The sequence below is a fragment of the Saccharomyces mikatae genome (assembly GCF_947241705.1).
Source record: "Saccharomyces mikatae IFO 1815 strain IFO1815 genome assembly, chromosome: 12".
NCBI classification, from domain to species: Eukaryota; Fungi; Ascomycota; class Saccharomycetes; order Saccharomycetales; family Saccharomycetaceae; genus Saccharomyces; species Saccharomyces mikatae.
Window position 1 is genome coordinate 427,353 of NC_079267.1, and position 17,884 is coordinate 445,236.

A 17,884-nucleotide genomic window follows, 5' to 3' on the forward strand; every position below is an offset into this window, starting at 1 on the left:
GATGACATCAGTTATGGGAAGCTGTCATAGAAATAAGTGGAAGCTGAAATGCAAGAATTGATAATGTAATAGGATGAGGACTGACAACATAGAAAATGACAATAAAAGTGTTATGACAGGACTATGTAGAATTACGGATTTTATTCATTGGATTTCTATATCCTCGAGGAGAACTTCTAGTATTTTCTATATACCAAATAATATTGCCTTTATCAACAATGGAATCCCAACAATTATCCCCAAACTCACTCATATCTCAGAAACATTGATGATAAGCTTTTGATGATAACTCATCTTCTTATATACTAAGTTCTGGTTAATTAATAAATCTTTATCTCATTACTACGGTAAATTCTATTATTAGAACTTGGCTACACCAATTTATACGAAGAACGTATAGTTGTATTCACTCATTCCAACAAAAACGTCCTGATGACAGAAATATAATCTCAACAGTATTATAATTATTATGACACTCATTTACTTATCTTTATCTTAATAAAGATAACAAATCTTGTTCCTCGTGGCCCAATGGTCACGGCGTCTGGCTACGAACCAGAAGATTCCAGGTTCAAGTCCTGGCGGGGAAGATTTTATTTTTTCTTCTTTATAAGAAACAATTATTCCTCATAACTGGTTGAGAATAAAATCTAATATACTTGACTGTTTTTAGTTAGTTATTCAATTGTTGGAAAGGGGTTCACCAAAAATGGTATAACTATTTACTAAACATTGCAATATATTACACTATTAACGCATCGGAAGCAAGAAAATATTCTTAGAAGTTTGCTATGTAATTAAACTTTGAACATATTCTCATAAATACCCATGAAAAAATAGTATCGTTCAAAGAATAGTTCCTATTCTGTTCTTGAACAGCTCCTTGCGACTTCTGCTATACAAAGTCTAAGACTCATTGAACTTGAAGGACTAGTTTGAGCTTTTTATCGGTTAGACTTTGAATCATCCTGATTAACTGAAAGGAGTGGGCCTCATGGTGTTTTTTATTTGACTTAGTCGGTTCAAAAAGAATATTTATGGCATTTTCTTCTTTTTGTAGTATGGCATCATAGTTTTTCTTCATCTTGTGCACTATTTGCTAGTATAGCTCCATTCACATCAACCTTTCCATCGGTATTTTTATTCATGTTACTCTTCTTAGCGAGTTCTCCAACATTGTTATTTTTTCTATATATATTGGTTTCGTTGGCGTGAGTTTCATTGCTTTTAGGGTGCTCATGACCACCTTCATCTGCAGAATTCTCATCTTCAGCGCTATGTTCACTATTATCACCACCATTAGTGTTTAAATCCGTGACATATATATTAGCTTTTCTTGAGTTTTGAATGTTCTCATCAGCCCTACCCTCACCGTCACTTTCACCTGCATTACTGTTTTTCTCTTCATCTTCATCTTCATCTTCATCTTCATCTTCATCTTCATCTTCATCTTCATCTTCATCTTCATTTTCATCGTCATTTTCATCGTCATCGTCATCTTTATTTTTATCTTCATCTTCATCTTCACTGTCATCATCATCTTCATCTTCATCTTCACTGTCATCATCATCTTCATCTTCATCGTAATCATCATCGTTATCATCATCTTCTTCTCCATTTTCCGTCACTTCCTGTTGTTGTTCAGAGTTCTCATCAGGTCTATAATGTAAACCCAAGCCTATCATAGCTTTCTGTATAGCATTTGCTGTTTTACTTCTGTTTTTGAGATCCTCTGTGGATTCGGTAACATCTTCATTAGCGGTATTCTTTGATTTATTAAAGTATTCCTTCCATGAATTCCATATATTAGCCGTCGGCTTCTCTGCAGTTTTTTCAGGATTTAAAGGACCTTGCGAAATAGACTTTTTCGATTTAATACTTTCCTGGTCTTTAGTATCATCTTCGCTTTGGTGACCATTTTTATTGCTTGAAGAATTGCTGGCGCTTCTTTTTAAGTTATGAAATGTGGCCAAAAATCGCTGCTGCAGTAAAGATAAAGTGTCGGCGCCATTATATATATGTTTTGGAGGAAACAGATCGAACAATCTGTCATCTGTTCTTAAGTTAAACACCTGAAAATTTTGCGTCTCTTTCCATCTTTGAACCCAGTTTAAATTAAATAAATGCACAGGGTTAGAATTTAACATATCTTCGGGTATAGTTTTCAAAGCTTGATCGTTCTCTTTATGTAGATCCAAATAATCGCTTAGTTTAATACTGGAAAGTAACCCTGTCAAATAGTCTTCGAATTGCCATCTAATGAAATCTTCACTGCCTTCAAATTGAGAATTATTTGGGGTTTCATCATCATTTTCGTTCCACGTATCTGATACGATTTCAGATATAGATTCAATCCATTTTTTATCATGATTTGACAATTGGAGAACGGAATTCAAAGGCTTATCCAAGATTTCCACGGTGGAGTTGTCTGTATTCACAAATATGTGACAAAGTTCCTCTTTTTGTTCAGCAAGCAACGTGTTGGAACTGCCTATCATAAAAAAAACCGTGCGTTCTGATCTTATGTCATTCATCTGCTGCAATGGAGTATAAGGTGAGAATAGCCCACCTTTTTCAAAAATCTGCAAGGGAAAACCTAAAAATCTCAACACTGATTCTCGATTGCTTGATTTGAACGAATCTACCACATTTAGTTTTGACACATCCTGAAACAACTGGGGACTGCCGGAATCTTGCAGATTTGACATTAAGTCCGGAATTAAGCTAATCAAACCGAACTGTAGATTACACAAAGCTTCCACATCGTTACCGTAAACTATTATTTTTCTTTCAAGCATAATTGCCTTCAATAAAACTAAAGCATTTTTCTTAAAATCGTGCAAAATCTTTCTCAAACATAACCCAATATAAAGACGGTTCTCGGCGTTTCTGCCCAATGATGTAGGCGTATATATGGACTTCAGGTTTTCATACAAAGATTGAATTATTTTCCTATCCCCGAAATCATGCTGCAAGAAAAAAGCATTGGTAACAATACTCAGTTTGTCTTTGATTTGACCAAAAATTGGTTTTCTAGAGATGACTACGACTGCCTTTTGCACGGTAGATCGAGTTACATCTTTATCCTTAGTGACCAATTCATCGCTCTTGATCTGTCTTGAGCAGGATATGGCAAACAAAGTCGTGTTATCTTTGATGTTATCATCGCTTAGATCAGCTGCTCCATTGGGTGGGCTCCTTTGTCTTCTTTCGTCATATAAAAGTGTGAAGTAAGTGAATGTTTCCTCAAAAGAGTGAGAACCATCAGGAAGTGCCTGAAATGGTAAATTTGGCCACAATTCGGCACTTCGGGTGTCCTTGGGTAATCCATACCAATATTCTATTTCAGGGCCTCTTTTGTGATGAAAGTCTACCAGACAGATACCAAAGATGACTGCTTCCTCTTTTTCATTCATTATTGCGACGAAGGTTGCAGCGAAGCACGAATGTATATGTTGATTTGATGTGACGTTCCTGCTTAGATACTCTCGAAATTTCAAAAATTATTCCAAAAGAAAAGCTTCCTGAATGAGCAGTGACGAGATTTGATCGGGCAGTACATTCCTTTGCAAGATCTGTTATTGATACCTTTCTTGGTTGCTTCAACATCTCAAGTTACCCGTCCACATATGATTACCCGAACAAAAATGGCATATCAGCGGCTATTTGGTACTCAAAACACCTAAAGTAAATCATACTTTCCTCAAGTGTTGGATGACGCCATAAAAATTCAACATTACCATCGACCAAGCACACAAACTAGAAGACCAAGTACGGGGAAATATGTAATAGCAAGCCTCCTGCTTGTCCCCCAATATGTATGAACCAGTTTCCTTAGTTCATTGAGCTTCTTGATCCCACAAGGAGTACCTCAGATAAAAGTGAAGGCATATTCGAGAGTCAATGGTTCAGGTAAAAAAATAGAGTGCTCTCAACAAAAGCGCTTGAACCGCTATGGGTATGATATCCTTAAATACTGCTATAAACATCTCACAAAAAAATGATTTCCTCTTTTCGGCGACGTTTCCCGCTTTTCTTCAACAATTTGAAATTTTAACACCATTTGTACAAATATTATGCCAGTAAAAGTACTAACACAGAAGAGAGAATGAAGAACATACGTTGGAATTGACGAATATATATGACGTATAAATACAACTGCTGTGATGATGGATCCGGAACTACTGTTGGTTCAGTGGTACGATTTGATAACGTTACTTTGTTAATCGATCCCGGTTGGAATCCATCTAGAGTATCGTATGAGCAATCTATCAAATACTGGGAAAAAGTGATACCGGAAATTGACGTAATAATACTTTCACAACCGACCACTGAATGTTTAGGTGCTTATTCGTTACTGTACTATAACTTTATCTCGCATTTCATATCGAGAATACAAGTTTACGCAACTCTTCCCGTTATCAACCTGGGAAGGGTTTCCACCATAGATGCATATGCATCTGCGGGTGTCATAGGTCCATATGACACAAACAAACTTGATCTTGAAGATATTGAGAAATCATTTGACCATATAGTTCCTTTGAAATACTCGCAATTAGTAGATTTACGATCAAGGTACGATGGGTTAACTTTATTAGCCTACAACGCTGGTGTGTGTCCAGGTGGTTCTATTTGGTGCATAAGCACATATTCAGAAAAACTGGTTTATGCCAAGAGATGGAACCACACTAGAGATAACATACTAAATGCTGCTTCTATATTGGATGCCTCTGGGAAGCCTTTATCCACGTTGATGAGACCTTCTGCAATAATTACTACTTTAGACAAATTTGGTTCCTCTCAACCGTTTAAAAAACGTTCGAGGATCTTTAGAGACACGTTAAAGAAAGGTTTGAGTTCAGATGGGTCTGTTATAATACCAGTAGATATGAGTGGAAAATTCCTGGATTTGTTCACACAGGTTCATGAGTTACTATTTGAAAGTACGAAGATTAATGCACATACACAGGTTCCTGTGCTCATTATGTCATATGCGAGAGGAAGAACCCTAACATACGCCAAATCCATGCTTGAGTGGTTATCTCCATCACTACTCAAAACATGGGAGAACAGAAACAATACCTCTCCCTTTGAAATTGGGTCGCGGGTCAAAATCATATCACCGAATGAATTAAGTAAATATTCTGGTTCTAAAATTTGTTTTGTATCCGAGGTAGAAGCCCTGGTCAATGAGGTTATAATAAAAGCCGGTAACTCTAGTAGGACGACTCTGATTTTAACCAAACCGAGCTTTGAATCTACACCATCTTTAGGGAAGATACTAGAAATTTTGAAACAAAGTGAAAGCCATGGGACCATATCCCCTAAAGATGATAAACCATTTATTTGCAATAACTACATTTCAGTAGAAACTATCAAGGAAGAACCTTTGAGTAAAGAAAAACTCGAGACGTTCAAATTAGAACTCAAAGAAAAGAAGAAAAACAGAAATAAGAAAATACTACTGATGAAAAGGGAATCAAAAAAACTGGGTAATGGCAACTCAATCGTAGATGATACCAACACTGACAGAACGATCCGCAACCAAGATATTTTATCGGGAAATCTCGATGAAGAACAAGCAATTGGTCATATCATGGGGGAAGATGAAGATGAAGAAGAAGAAGAAGAAGAAAACGATAATTTATTGAGCTTACTCAAAGATAACTCTGAGAAGCTGGCGACGAAAAAGAACATTGAAGTTCCTATAGACATTATAATCCAAAAAGGTGCATCTTCAAAACATAAAATGTTCCCATTCCACCCAATCAAAATCAAGAAAGATGATTATGGTGCCATTGTAGATTTTACGATGTTTATACCTGATGATTCGGACAATATTAATCAAAATAGCAGGAAAAGACCGCTTAAAGATGGTGCTAAAAGCGCAAGCCTTTTGGGCGAAGAAGAAAACAAAAATGAAGAAGAGGATGGGTATAATGTAGAGGATCCAGTTGGAAAAAAGAAAAAACACCGTACTTCTCGTTATTCAGGATTTGCCGCGGCTGGTGAAACGGAAAACTTTGATAATTTAGACTATTTGAAGATAGACAAGACGCTCTCCAAAAGAATTGTCTCTACCGCAAATGTCCAATTGAAATGCTCTGTAGTAATGTTGAACTTGCAGAGTTTAGTTGATCAAAGATCCGCATCCATTATATGGCCATCCCTAAAGTCTAGAAAGATAGTTCTTTCAGCTCCTAAGCAAATCCAGAATGAAGAAATTACAGAAAAACTTATTAAAAAGAATATCGAGGTGGTCAACATGCCATTGAATAAGATGATAGAATTCAGCACAACAATAAAGACTCTGGATATCTCCATTGATTCTGAACTTGATAGTCTCTTAAAGTGGCAACGTATCAGTGATAGTTATACAGTTTCCACTGTTGTTGGAAGACTCGTGAAAGAGAGTCTTCCACAAGTCAACAATCATAAAAAAGCAGCGTCCAGGAGCAAATTAGTCCTGAAGCCATTAAATGGATCATCAAGAAATCATAAAACCGGTGCACTATCTATCGGTGACGTTAGGTTAGTACAATTAAAGAAACAACTGACAGAAAAAAATTACGTTGCAGAGTTCAAAGGCGAAGGTACGCTCGTCATAAATGGAAAAGTAGCAGTCCGTAAAATTAATGATGCAGAAACCATTATTGATGGTACCCCTTCAGAACTTTTTGATATAGTCAAAAAATTGGTTACGGATATGCTAGCCAAAATCTAACCTTATTTTATATACAATTTTGTAAGTTTATGTTCTACCTATAGTGTACGACGTATTATAAATTTCCATGTGTCTTACACTATTGTCTCTATGTAGCGCTCTAACTCACTATTAACGGTAGAATGCTTTTAATTTCTTTCTTTTTCCAGCTGAAAATTAAAACTTCTTAGATATAGAATTATTGCCCTAATTTGCTACAAGCACCATTCCACGTATAGTAAAAGTAAGTTCTTGAAGAATTACAGGGAAGATAATTCCGCACACTTTGAGGACAAAAGCGGATTAGTATGACAGACAAAAAAGTTGAAGTCCCTCCAAACGTCAACCCCTCATTATGGAGAAAAAATTCCATAGAGAGCAATGTTCATCGATACAATTCTCTTCCATCCAAAATTAGTGGGGCTCTCACTAGAGAACAAATATATTCATACCAAGTTATGTTCAGGATTCAGGAGATTACCATCAAGCTACGCACGAAGGACTTTGTTCCGCCGTCGAGAAAGAACAGATCACCTTCTCCGCCACCAGTTTATGATGCCCAAGGTAAAAGAACCAATACTCGTGAACAGAGATATAGAAAGAAATTGGAGGATGAACGTATTAAGTTAGTTGAGATAGCGTTAAAGGCTATCCCTTATTTTGTTCCTCCAGATGATTACAAAAGGCCAACGAAATTTCAGGATAAGTATTATATCCCGGTGGATCAGTACCCTGACGTTAATTTTGTTGGTTTATTATTAGGCCCTCGTGGGCGTACGTTAAGAAAATTACAGGAGGATTCTAACTGTAAGATTGCAATCAGGGGAAGAGGTTCAGTTAAAGAAGGCAAAAATGCAAGTGATTTACCTCCAGGCGCTATGAACTTTGAGGATCCCTTGCACTGCCTAATTATCGCTGATTCAGAAGATAAGATTCAAAAGGGTATAAAGGTTTGTCAAAACATTGTTATTAAAGCAGTGACATCTCCCGAGGGTCAAAATGATTTGAAACGTGGGCAACTAAGAGAATTGGCAGAACTCAATGGTACTCTGAGAGAAGATAATAGGCCGTGTCCGATCTGTGGTTTAAAAGATCATAAAAGGTATGATTGCCCAAATAGGAATATTCCAAATATACAGAGTATTGTGTGTAAATCATGTGGGCAAACCGGACATTTTAGCAGAGATTGTAAATCAGTAATTCAAAGAACGAGCCGCTTTGACAGAGTTGCCACTGTACATAATAGCTCGCCAATACAGAGTAAGGACATACACTATAATAGTAATTCTTTCCCAACTCAAGCACCGAAAAGATCTCGTTTTGATAATAATGCAATGGATATTCCTTCAAGGTTCCCAACCTCATCACGTTATGCACCAACACCCTCGCCGCCCGCGTCACATATTCCAAACCGAGCTCAAAACGTGGCCTCTACACCTCCTCCTGGACTAGCTTCAAGTAACTTCAGTTCTGGAGTCCCAGGAATGGCTCCTTTGCCACTACATAGCCCTCCAGAGTCGGAGCAACCAAAATTTGCTCTACCGCCACCCCCTGGTATGACTGCGGTACAATCCTCAATTTCACCCCCCCCTGGACTAAATGGCCCTCCTGGGTTCTCTAATAATACAGACATTGACCTTAACAAAATTAAACCTCCAGGACTTCAAGGGCCTCCCGGACTATAGCTCCCATTATACACTTATTGCATTTTTCGGTTAAATTTGAGGTATGTACTCTCTATTTTTGCACACTTCCAGTCTAGTGATTTTTACCACTCTTGTTATTATTAAATTTTGATATTTAATTTACTTACTAGCTTATTTTACTACTGCTCAATTTTCAAGGCGTGAACTTTTGGAACGAAAACAACTTTCCATGGTAGCCTTACCTTTTATTTAAAGCACTTGTTCCTGTTTCCATTTTTTGGCTAATTCTAAGAACTTTGACGGTTTCCGCTTGTCATCGTCTATATCATCAGGAAACACGTAGTCTACAAACTCCTCTTCTATGCCATTTTGTACCTTTGACTTTTTGACTGTTTTAGGGAACCTCTTTTTGACAATTTCTTGATCGACTTCACTACCGTAACTTTCTTCATAGTCCTTAAGTGCTTCTAAAATAGACAGTCTCCCTTTTTTATCATTCTTATCCTTGAAAAACTTTACGGCCTCCTCGAAGACATTTCTGGCCTCTACCTTATTTTCATCGGTGATTTCGAACTCAATATTTTCATTTACATTTTCACTTTGTAGCTTTGCTAGATCTGATAGTTGTTGTTCCGTCGGTGTTGAGCTTTGATACATGGCAAATTCGATCCAACTTTGGATGGAATATTCATTCAGTTCCAAATAGTATCTATAAAGCTTCCTTGCCTTTTCAAATTCTTGTGACTCTGTCTCGAATGTAATGTATTTTTGAAGCAGTTCGATTTTATCTTCCCTTGTCAGAAACTGAAAATTCTCATCCAGTGCAATTGTGTATATGCCTCTAACTCTGTCCCAATCTCCTAAATTTTCTTCTAATTCTGCATATTGTGACCAAATTTGTAAATCAGAGGGCCGAAATTCAATAAATTTTTCGTATATTTTTCTTACACGATCAAATTCTTTTAACTTGACTTCCAGTTCAATGTAACCTTTGAAAATTTTGGCCCTGGGACATGAACCAATGGCTTTACCTAAAATTTTTCTCGCCTTTGTTATGTCATCATGTCGTATTAAAAATTTGGCATACATTATCCATACTTTTGAGAAAGTAAAATGCTCATGAGGGATAATAGTGTTGATTAATCTTTGAAAAAGTTCGTCTTCCAAAAGCGAATCTTCGAGTTCTAGCTCAACATAGCATATATATCTCATCCATAGATAAATGTATCTTTTCCAGTGAAGAGTCTTCGATAATACTTTTGGTCGGCTGTCCACGATGGCTTTTTCAAAAGATTGCATTATTTGGTCAGGAAAACTTTCCAAGATAAGATCTAAATACAGCCACCAAGTGTCATAATCATATACGTTACGAGTCAATGTCGTTTCATAGTCCATTTTCCTTTTATAACTAATAGTTTCTTCTATAGAGTTTATATTACCGAATTGTTTTTCAAAATCCAACAGTCCATTTTTAAGTAATAGATTGGAAGGCCACTTCTCTATAGAAATTCTATAAAGGGCAGTAGACCTTTCGTATTCTTGTTGTGTAGCTTCCCAATGGGCAAATGAATTTACTAATTTTGCAACTTCGGCATCGGACCAAATTTGCAGATTTTGAAGGTTAGCTATGGTGTCTAACGCTAACGAGTATACGCTTCTTGTAGATTCATAATTGCCATGTCTATTTTCAAACTTGACCCAATTTAGCCACGTTTGAATTTGGGGATGAACCATGACATATTTGGAATAGATTTCTCTTACGCTGTTCCAACTTCTCTGTCTTATTTCAAAATCAACAAAAGAATTCCATGCATTGATGCCTGGTTCCAAAGAGCACCACTTGGCGTATAACGATCGTACAATATCGATATTATTCAACGACTCTTCGACTATGAGATACTTATACCATAACTTGTCTACTCTGGGCAATGTACTGATAGCCCTGTTCAAAAGGTTTCTAGCGTGGTTAACGCATTTGGATTTCAGTTCAGCATCAATGTATCGTACCCATAGTGGGATAAAGGAACTATCTACTAGTAAAGCTCTTTCAAAGATGGATCTGGCACGCCTCATATCATGTTGTTCTATTTCGAATTGCGCGTAGCGGATCCATTGGCCCATGTCAAGTCTATTTCTCTTCAAGTAACCCTCATATTCTGTTCTTTTTCTCCTTTGGTACTCTCGAAGCTCTTCCAAGTCTAGTATATCAATGTTAGTGGATCCTTTTGCTTTCTGGCCCTTCTTGTACACATCCCGTAGGATCTGCTCCGCTGAGATATGCGTATTGATAGCTGCTGATCCTGAAGAGTCCATCCGAACAATCTCACTGTGATTTTACCTTGAATTCCTTTGATTTATTTACTATTAACTTGCATAACCGTTTAATCTCATCATCCCACCTATTCGAGATAAAGCTCTTTGATTTTCCATCGTGTCCTACGGACGTATATACTGTATTTAATAAACTTATACTTATGAGACACAGTACCAATTGAAAGGGCTATAATGATAAACACTTTCTCATGAAAGCAGCCAAGTCTTCCAGTTCATCAGGAACAGTAGAATGGGCCATGCCACTATATACCTTAAATTCATAATCTTGTATCCCACAATTTTCTTGATAAAACTGTTTTGCCTTCTTACCAAGAGAAATAGGAACTACTGGATCCATATCACCATGACCATGAAAAACCGGTGTCTTTACATTGATACTGTTCTTATGCTGCTTCAGAATTCCTGGAATAGAACAGAATCCAGACAAAGACACTATACCACCAATCTTCCAAGGTAAAGTAACAGAAGTTGCCAGAGCTAATGCGGCGCCTTGAGAAAAGCCCCCAATAATAATATTTTCCGGTTTAATCCCCTTGTCAATTTCCTGTTTAACTGTCTTTTCAATGGAACTCAAAGAATTCATAAAACCATCGCCATCAATTTTTGAAATACTAGTGTCCCATTCCAAGATGTCAAACCAAGCAGGCATCAAGGCACCGCCGTTTGCTGTCACATGGATTTCTGGAGCATTAGGGAACACAAAATTAGTTTGCCCAAACGTGGCAGAGTCTCTCTGCTGTAAATATTGAGCTAGAAATCCCCATCCTGAGCCAGTATCGCCTAGTCCATGCAAAAATATGATAGTTTGACGAGCCGGCTGAACTTTTGCAGCGACTCTAAGCCCATTCATATTCGATAATCTTCAAGTCGGGATTATACTATATATTTTTATTCTTGTCGTCTTTTGCTAACCTTTTCTTTTTATAGAGAAAGACATTTTTCTCTAGAATGGGCGTTCCAAGAAGAAGGACGTAAAGTCAAAACAAACCTAACGATAAAAGCGAGTGAAATAAGGGGTCTGAATATAGACAAGTCCGATATTAGTAGAGAAAACATGAATGCAGCATCAGCACCGAGTGTCCAAGAGGGAGTAAATAGAAGGAATACGAATATTCCTTTACCTGAAGGAATTCATCTTCTATCATCGAAAGAGATAATCGATCTAATTCAAACTCACAGACATCAATTGGAGCTATATGTCACAAAATTCAATCCCCTAACAGATTATGCTGAGAAAATCAATGCTTTCAGAGACCAATTTAAACAACTAGAAGATAATTTTGAAGAATTAAATCAACAAAAAAATAAGGTTCAATCCCTATTAGAAGAATGCAGGATTCTAGAATCCAAATACGTAGCCAGCTGGCAAGATTATCATTTAGAATTCTCAGAGAAGTATGGTAACATAGCAATGAGGAAAAAACTAGAGCAAAAAACCAAAAAACTTGATGAGGAGAGTTCGCAATTAGAAACTTCGATGAGGACCATCGAGTCGGCAGATGACTTAGAACAATTCATTAAAAATTATATGGATATACGAACGCAATATCATTTGAGAAGAGAGAAACTAGCAACCTGGGAAAGCCAAGGTGATTTGAGATACTAATACAGAAAAAAAGCACTATTACGAATTCATACGTACATATATATATAATCTGCTCTGCAACTTATTATAGATACCAAACAGATTATTAGGAGGTTAAGTCCTTTACTTGTATTAGATATCTCAAGTAGGTATAGCAAGAAAAAGGAATAATAATGTTAATAGTGACATAGCTCAATGAATAAAATAAACAATTATAAACTAATATGACGACCGCCAATGTAAAGTACAAAAAATAAAAATAAAATTACTTGAATAGGAGCAGTAATTTACCCCCAAAAACTCCCACTGGCATGAAAACGTGAATGTCTAAACTTCGTGCAACGGTTTTTAAATGAATGCAAAAAGAAGAGAAAATAATGTAAGAGGCAAGGATGGTGCAATGCAATCAGCAGCATTTCTTTTGCTTGATGTAGAAGTGGCGGATGCAGTACTTGATGTCACGTTGCCGCTAAAGGAAGCAGTTTGCGAAGAGTCTACAGTAAATATGTTACCACCAGTAACAATAGTCGCGCTTGTAGACCAAGTATTTGTATAGCCCGGTGCCTTTACGGCGCTTGGAATAGAGGAGGAAATAACTTCGATATTTTCAGTTGTGGTATTATATTGAGCTTGAGCCATAGATATTTCAAGATTGTCCAAATCATAGACCACGTACGCGTTGGTCAAGAACGAATCACCCAAAATGGTACCCGTATTATCGCTTGTTGGGATGATACCGAGAAGACACGTACTGCCCGTACTCAAAATAAAACTGGAAAGTGATGCATTGATGTGAAAACCACCAAAATCAAACACTATCTGCGTACTATCATCGGATGGGCAATCCAGTACGTAATATCCTAGCCTGTAAGAGTACTGTGCACCTATTTCGTCAGCAATTAAAGCTACCACTGTTTCAGGCAAATAAGTTAAAGTGGTACCAGAATCTAATAGGGCGGGTATTTTGGTGGTTGTCAAAGTTTTTTCGCCATTCTTAGAATCACTGACGCCAATACCATTGATGGTTACATCAAACTGAATGGGAGAGCTAAAACCACTTGCACTCAGCGTGTTTACAATGGGAATGGTATATAGAGTACCAGTATACTTACTATGGTCCACGGCTCCGAACAAAATGGTGCCATGTTCAGCGTCCGAATCGTTCAAGTACAAAGAATATGCGTTGGTTTTGATAGCACCAGAATTCTTCAATACGATGGGAAAATTGTCGTATTTAAAAGGCCTCCTGCCACGCGATGCAGTAGAACCAGAATAAGTGACTTCTAATTCAGGTAAACCAATACCTAACACACCCATAGTAGAGTTTGTCTCGTTTGCAACGGCAAAGGACAATCCGGTAACATTCAAGTCACTCAAGTCTAAAACGTCCGTACCGAAAGTACCAGAGGCAAAAGTTCCGTCACCATAGCTGATACTGAAGTAGGTGTTGTTTGATCTGAAAGTAGAAGAGTCTGATGTGGTAAATGTCCCATATTCTTTACAGTCCATGGTAGCTTCCGATGCAGGCACGGATTGAGTTGCTGTTTCTGAACTCCCTCCTGATCCCGTTGCCGTGGGACCTATCAGGCCACCTGTTCCTGTTAGCCAGCCAAATGGATTTATGTCATTTACCAAAGCTCCACTGCTCGACGAATCATCACGTTTGTCAATAACACGCCTCCGGCTATTGCTTCTGGTGTCCGAGGAACAATATGGATTGTTGGAGCCCATAATCCATAGATCGGAGGAGCCTGTATCCACGAGAACGGTTACATTCTGTGGTGGTGAACCCACATCCAACTCCACCGAATAAAAACTTTGCTGGTTGGTAATTATGATTTCCTCATAACCGTCTGCTCTCTTAAAAAGATGCGCCTCTGGTTTTTTATCCCTGCCGACGTTGTCTAGCGAGTCCCCGTAAAGCTTATGGAAGGGCAGCTTGACAAACTTGGAGTTCGAGTCGTCGTCATCATTGTCGCGCTTGCTTGCTACCGGTATTATCTTTGCAAGCACCTGCAAAGCAAAGAGTGACGAAAGTACCGCAGATCTCACAGTTGCCAGTCTCATATGATATAGTGTAATATAAAATTGGTACTCAATTTGTCTTTTTTCTATGTTATGTATTGATTATACAGAAAAGCCAATTGCGTGTTGCTTAATATTCATCCAATTGCGGAGAAAGGAACAAACATAAAGGAAAGGAAGAAAGTAAATCCTTTTTCACCACCCGTCTCTTAAGTATTCAGTTTTCCCTGTTTCTATTTAAATGCACGAATTTTAGGAGAAACCTTAATTTTTTCGGACACATCAATGAAACGAAAATTACTCAGGGCGCAGTATAAAAGGAGCGAAAAGCCCCTCCGTCTATAATGGATGAGGCGGTGACAGAGGAGGAGGAGGAAGAAGGGGACAGAGGCAGTGTTGCAAGAAGGTATTTTGGCGTCATGTAAAGTCTAGCGGTCTGATTGACGCTTCAGAACGTGTTCTTTAGAAATAATATTATTTAAAAGTACTTTTCTTAGTGTCGTGAAAGAAGGAAAGGAAGAATGTCTATATATGTATATTGTCTGTTGTTCTCTTAGGAGAAGAAAATGGTAAGAATGACTAATGAAGGCAGTAGTAGTAAACCCAACGTAGAGCTCGAGATTGCAGCCGAATTGACAGCGGCCATTTGAAGAGCCCTCTTGCTCTTATGAGTTGACTTTGCGCTGCTGGTAGTGCTTGTTTTCCTGGTTCTGCTTGATCTAGTAGAAGTGGAAGTAGTACCGTTGGAAATGCGCATACTGGTAAAAATATTACCACCGGATGTAACGGAGGCGTAGGTAGACCAAGTGTTGTTGTAGCTAGGGGCCCTTGTTGCACCTGGAACTGTGGACTTAATGGCTTCGATGTTCTCTTTGGCCTTGCCGTACTTGGCCTGTGCTAGAGATATCTCGTAGTTATCTAAATCGTAGACCACGTAGGCGTTTCTCAAGAAGGAGTCGCCAAGAATAGCAGTGGCGTTGCCCGCTTGTGGGATTAGCGCCAAAGCACAGGTCCCCACACTGGTCTGCATAGTGAAGTCGGACAGAGGCGCATTGATGCGGAAGCCACCAAAGTCGAAGGCTATGCTGGTCTTATTGTCGCTTGAGGGACATGTGTACTCGTAATAGCCCAATGTCTTGGAATACGAGGCGTTCAAGCTCTTCGCTAACAATGCCACTGCCTGGGAGGGCAGATATGTTAGTGTCGTACCTGAATCAAGCAGAGCCGGGAACTTGGTGGTAGTCAACGTGGTGTTGCGCTTGTCAGTTTGCAGACCAAGTCCCTGCAAAGTGACGTCAAACGCTACCGGATGCTGGTAACCTTGTGACTTGTACATATTAACCAGCGGGATGGTATACAGTTGGCCCTCGTACTTGCTATGATCGACAGCACCGAAGAGGATGCTACCCGAGGCTTGTGACTCGTCATTAAGGAAGAGAGAGTATGCAGTCGCATCGATGGCTCCAGAGTGCTTCAGAAACAAGGGAAAATTGTCGTATTCGTAGCTTCTCTTATCCATCACGGCGACCTTCCCAGAATAGGTGACTTCGAGCGTGGACAGACCAATCCCGAGCACACCAAAAGTCGAGTTAGATTCGTTAGCCACGGCAAACGGTAGGCCGCTGAGGTCTAAGTTGTTGTATTTAAGCTTGTCTTGACCGAACGCACCTTCTGCAAAGGTCCCATCTCCGTAAGCGGCATAGAAAGGCGAGGACTTGTTGGCTTTGAACGTCGACGACTTACTCTTGTCGAATACGCCGTACTGGTCACAGTCCATCACCGAACCGCAGTAGGGGTTCCCCTTTCCTGGAACCCACAAGTCTGCTGACCCTGTGTCCAGCAGCACAGTTAGATTTTGTGAAGGCGTACCGATAGCTAGCTCAACAGAATAGAAACTCTGCTCATTGGCCAGTACGAAGTTCTCATGGCCGCTAGATCTCTTGCTCAGTACACTACTTTCGCTGTTCCCCTTTTTGACGAAGGGCATCTTGACGTACTTCCCTTCGGGAAGTACTCTACCTACCGCTAGACTACTCAAGACTGTTAAAGAAACCGCTGCCGCCAATAGAACTTTCATCTTCTCAACGCTGAGTTTTATCCCTCTATCTATCAAGAATACCTTATTGTTAACCCACCTATATCTACAAAACACACAAATTTCCACTTACATATACCATTATATATATTATGGCGTTCATGCTCTAACGTGCACATGTTTCCTTTCGAGGCTTATGGTACCTGAGTTCTTTACTATTTTTAATTTCTTTTCCGTGAACGGTAATCGGATCGCCAATAATTTCTACTATAAAGAAACCGCGAAAAAAAAAGAAAGAGTGATTTTCACTGGCTTTTTGGCCCATATGTGGTCCGGCCGACCCAAATATCCGATCGTCGTTCCTGCGCCGGGTCCCAGCATCACGGCACCCAGGGGCCAATAAATCAAGAGACCAAGCCAGCTCGTTAACCGATAGTCAATAGTAATGAACAAAAAAAAATCACCCGCAGCGATTACGTCAGGAGTGACATTGGTAATGCTTACTTCATCACCCCACGCCATTGTTTTGACTTGACACTTAAAGGGTCACCTAGAAAATTGCCTGTTCCGGTCTAGCATCTCCACACTAACTCGCCCTTTCCCCCAAAAATGAGGCTGCTTGAAGGAATCGAATGGAAGAAGAGTAGTGATTCCAGACTGTTTGCTCAGAATTCACTGAAGCAGGGTGATTGAGGCAACTAGGTGCCCTTCTTCAACGCTATTTGAACCCAGAGGTTCATCTGAATGGAGAGAGAGGGGAGGGAGAGTCGAAAACCACTTGCGCTTACTTAAACTGATGGGCCATAGATGGTCGTACAGTCCACGCTAGCTCGAGCAGATACTAAATACTTATTTACATATATACATGGAGGTATACAGACTAAGTAGGAGAGTGAGCGTAAACGCTACCTATTAGGTGAATACCTTTGTGCTACATCTACTAGGACCGAAAGATAGGAGACATAGCGAAATCTTTTCCAACACTTGGTAAAAAAAGAGGAACACAAACGCACGCACGCACGCACGCACGCATCAGCGAGCATTTCCGTAGTCAAACCTGTGGCTTTAGTACATACGTTGCTACTAAAGGGATCGAGGAAGTCACAGAGTTTGGCTGTCATGTACCACTTAGGCATTAGCACTTTCTCATTGTGGGCCTGATTAGTGATGGTTGGTCTAGTCTTAAGATGGGGAACAGACTGAGTTAGGGCAGTGTGGGGAACAGGGAATTTTGTCGTCCTATGTTCACCACTGCACTTTTTCCTGAGCGCTGATACAGTGTTCGGGCTTGCGTTCCAACATTAGAGGCGGAACCAAACCTGTAGTGATTTATCACCATTCCGGAATTGTATTTGCATCGATATGGATAAGAGCATCTCCATTTGCAGCCGCAGCAAACTCTCGATTACAATGATGCAGCCGTGTTATCACACTGCTACAAATTACGTTGCCGGGGCCCTTGCAAAAATTGCATTATTTTTCATGAGCTTAATAGTGCTTCATGGAGCTATACTCTCATATGACGACAGGCTTTAACGACGTGGGGACCTAAAATG

The 17,884-nt window shown here is 39.2% G+C and overlaps 8 protein-coding genes and 1 non-coding gene across 9 annotated transcripts; 4 read left to right on the forward strand and 5 right to left on the reverse strand.

Annotated features, from left to right (window-relative positions):
- The first annotated feature begins 517 nt into the window (after nucleotides 1-517).
- Smki_12.trna4R lies at nucleotides 518-590 on the forward strand. The gene has a single exon. It is a non-coding gene; the product is annotated as a tRNA-Arg (tRNA).
- Nucleotides 591-1,067: 477 nt separating this feature from the next.
- On the reverse strand, nucleotides 1,068-3,416 carry AVL9 (Avl9p; the record flags this gene model as incomplete). Its single annotated transcript, XM_056224225.1, has 1 exon — nucleotides 1,068-3,416. The coding sequence occupies one exon, from the start codon at nucleotides 3,414-3,416 to the stop codon at nucleotides 1,068-1,070; it is 2,349 nt and encodes a 782-aa protein (XP_056078165.1).
- Nucleotides 3,417-4,141: 725 nt separating this feature from the next.
- CFT2 (cleavage polyadenylation factor subunit CFT2) lies at nucleotides 4,142-6,724 on the forward strand (the record flags this gene model as incomplete). The annotated part of the gene is made up of 1 exon (XM_056224226.1): nucleotides 4,142-6,724. One exon carries the CDS (start codon nucleotides 4,142-4,144, stop codon nucleotides 6,722-6,724), a length of 2,583 nt encoding a protein of 860 aa, XP_056078166.1.
- Nucleotides 6,725-7,011: 287 nt separating this feature from the next.
- On the forward strand, nucleotides 7,012-8,388 carry MSL5 (mRNA splicing protein MSL5; the record flags this gene model as incomplete). The annotated part of the gene is made up of 1 exon (XM_056224227.1): nucleotides 7,012-8,388. The coding sequence occupies one exon, from the start codon at nucleotides 7,012-7,014 to the stop codon at nucleotides 8,386-8,388; it is 1,377 nt and encodes a 458-aa protein (XP_056078167.1).
- A 210-nt stretch (nucleotides 8,389-8,598) lies between these two features.
- On the reverse strand, nucleotides 8,599-10,662 carry CLF1 (Clf1p; the record flags this gene model as incomplete). Its single annotated transcript, XM_056224228.1, has 1 exon — nucleotides 8,599-10,662. One exon carries the CDS (start codon nucleotides 10,660-10,662, stop codon nucleotides 8,599-8,601), a length of 2,064 nt encoding a protein of 687 aa, XP_056078168.1.
- Nucleotides 10,663-10,849: 187 nt separating this feature from the next.
- On the reverse strand, nucleotides 10,850-11,533 carry TML25 (palmitoyl-(protein) hydrolase; the record flags this gene model as incomplete). Its single annotated transcript, XM_056224229.1, has 1 exon — nucleotides 10,850-11,533. The coding sequence occupies one exon, from the start codon at nucleotides 11,531-11,533 to the stop codon at nucleotides 10,850-10,852; it is 684 nt and encodes a 227-aa protein (XP_056078169.1).
- Nucleotides 11,534-11,737: 204 nt separating this feature from the next.
- Nucleotides 11,738-12,289, forward strand: SRN2 (ESCRT-I subunit protein SRN2; the record flags this gene model as incomplete). The annotated part of the gene is made up of 1 exon (XM_056224231.1): nucleotides 11,738-12,289. The coding sequence occupies one exon, from the start codon at nucleotides 11,738-11,740 to the stop codon at nucleotides 12,287-12,289; it is 552 nt and encodes a 183-aa protein (XP_056078170.1).
- A 327-nt stretch (nucleotides 12,290-12,616) lies between these two features.
- On the reverse strand, nucleotides 12,617-14,335 carry YPS1 (aspartyl protease; the record flags this gene model as incomplete). Its single annotated transcript, XM_056224232.1, has 1 exon — nucleotides 12,617-14,335. The coding sequence occupies one exon, from the start codon at nucleotides 14,333-14,335 to the stop codon at nucleotides 12,617-12,619; it is 1,719 nt and encodes a 572-aa protein (XP_056078171.1).
- Nucleotides 14,336-14,846: 511 nt separating this feature from the next.
- Nucleotides 14,847-16,370, reverse strand: YPS3 (aspartyl protease; the record flags this gene model as incomplete). The annotated part of the gene is made up of 1 exon (XM_056224233.1): nucleotides 14,847-16,370. The coding sequence occupies one exon, from the start codon at nucleotides 16,368-16,370 to the stop codon at nucleotides 14,847-14,849; it is 1,524 nt and encodes a 507-aa protein (XP_056078172.1).
- Between the last annotated feature and the right edge of the window lie 1,514 nt (nucleotides 16,371-17,884).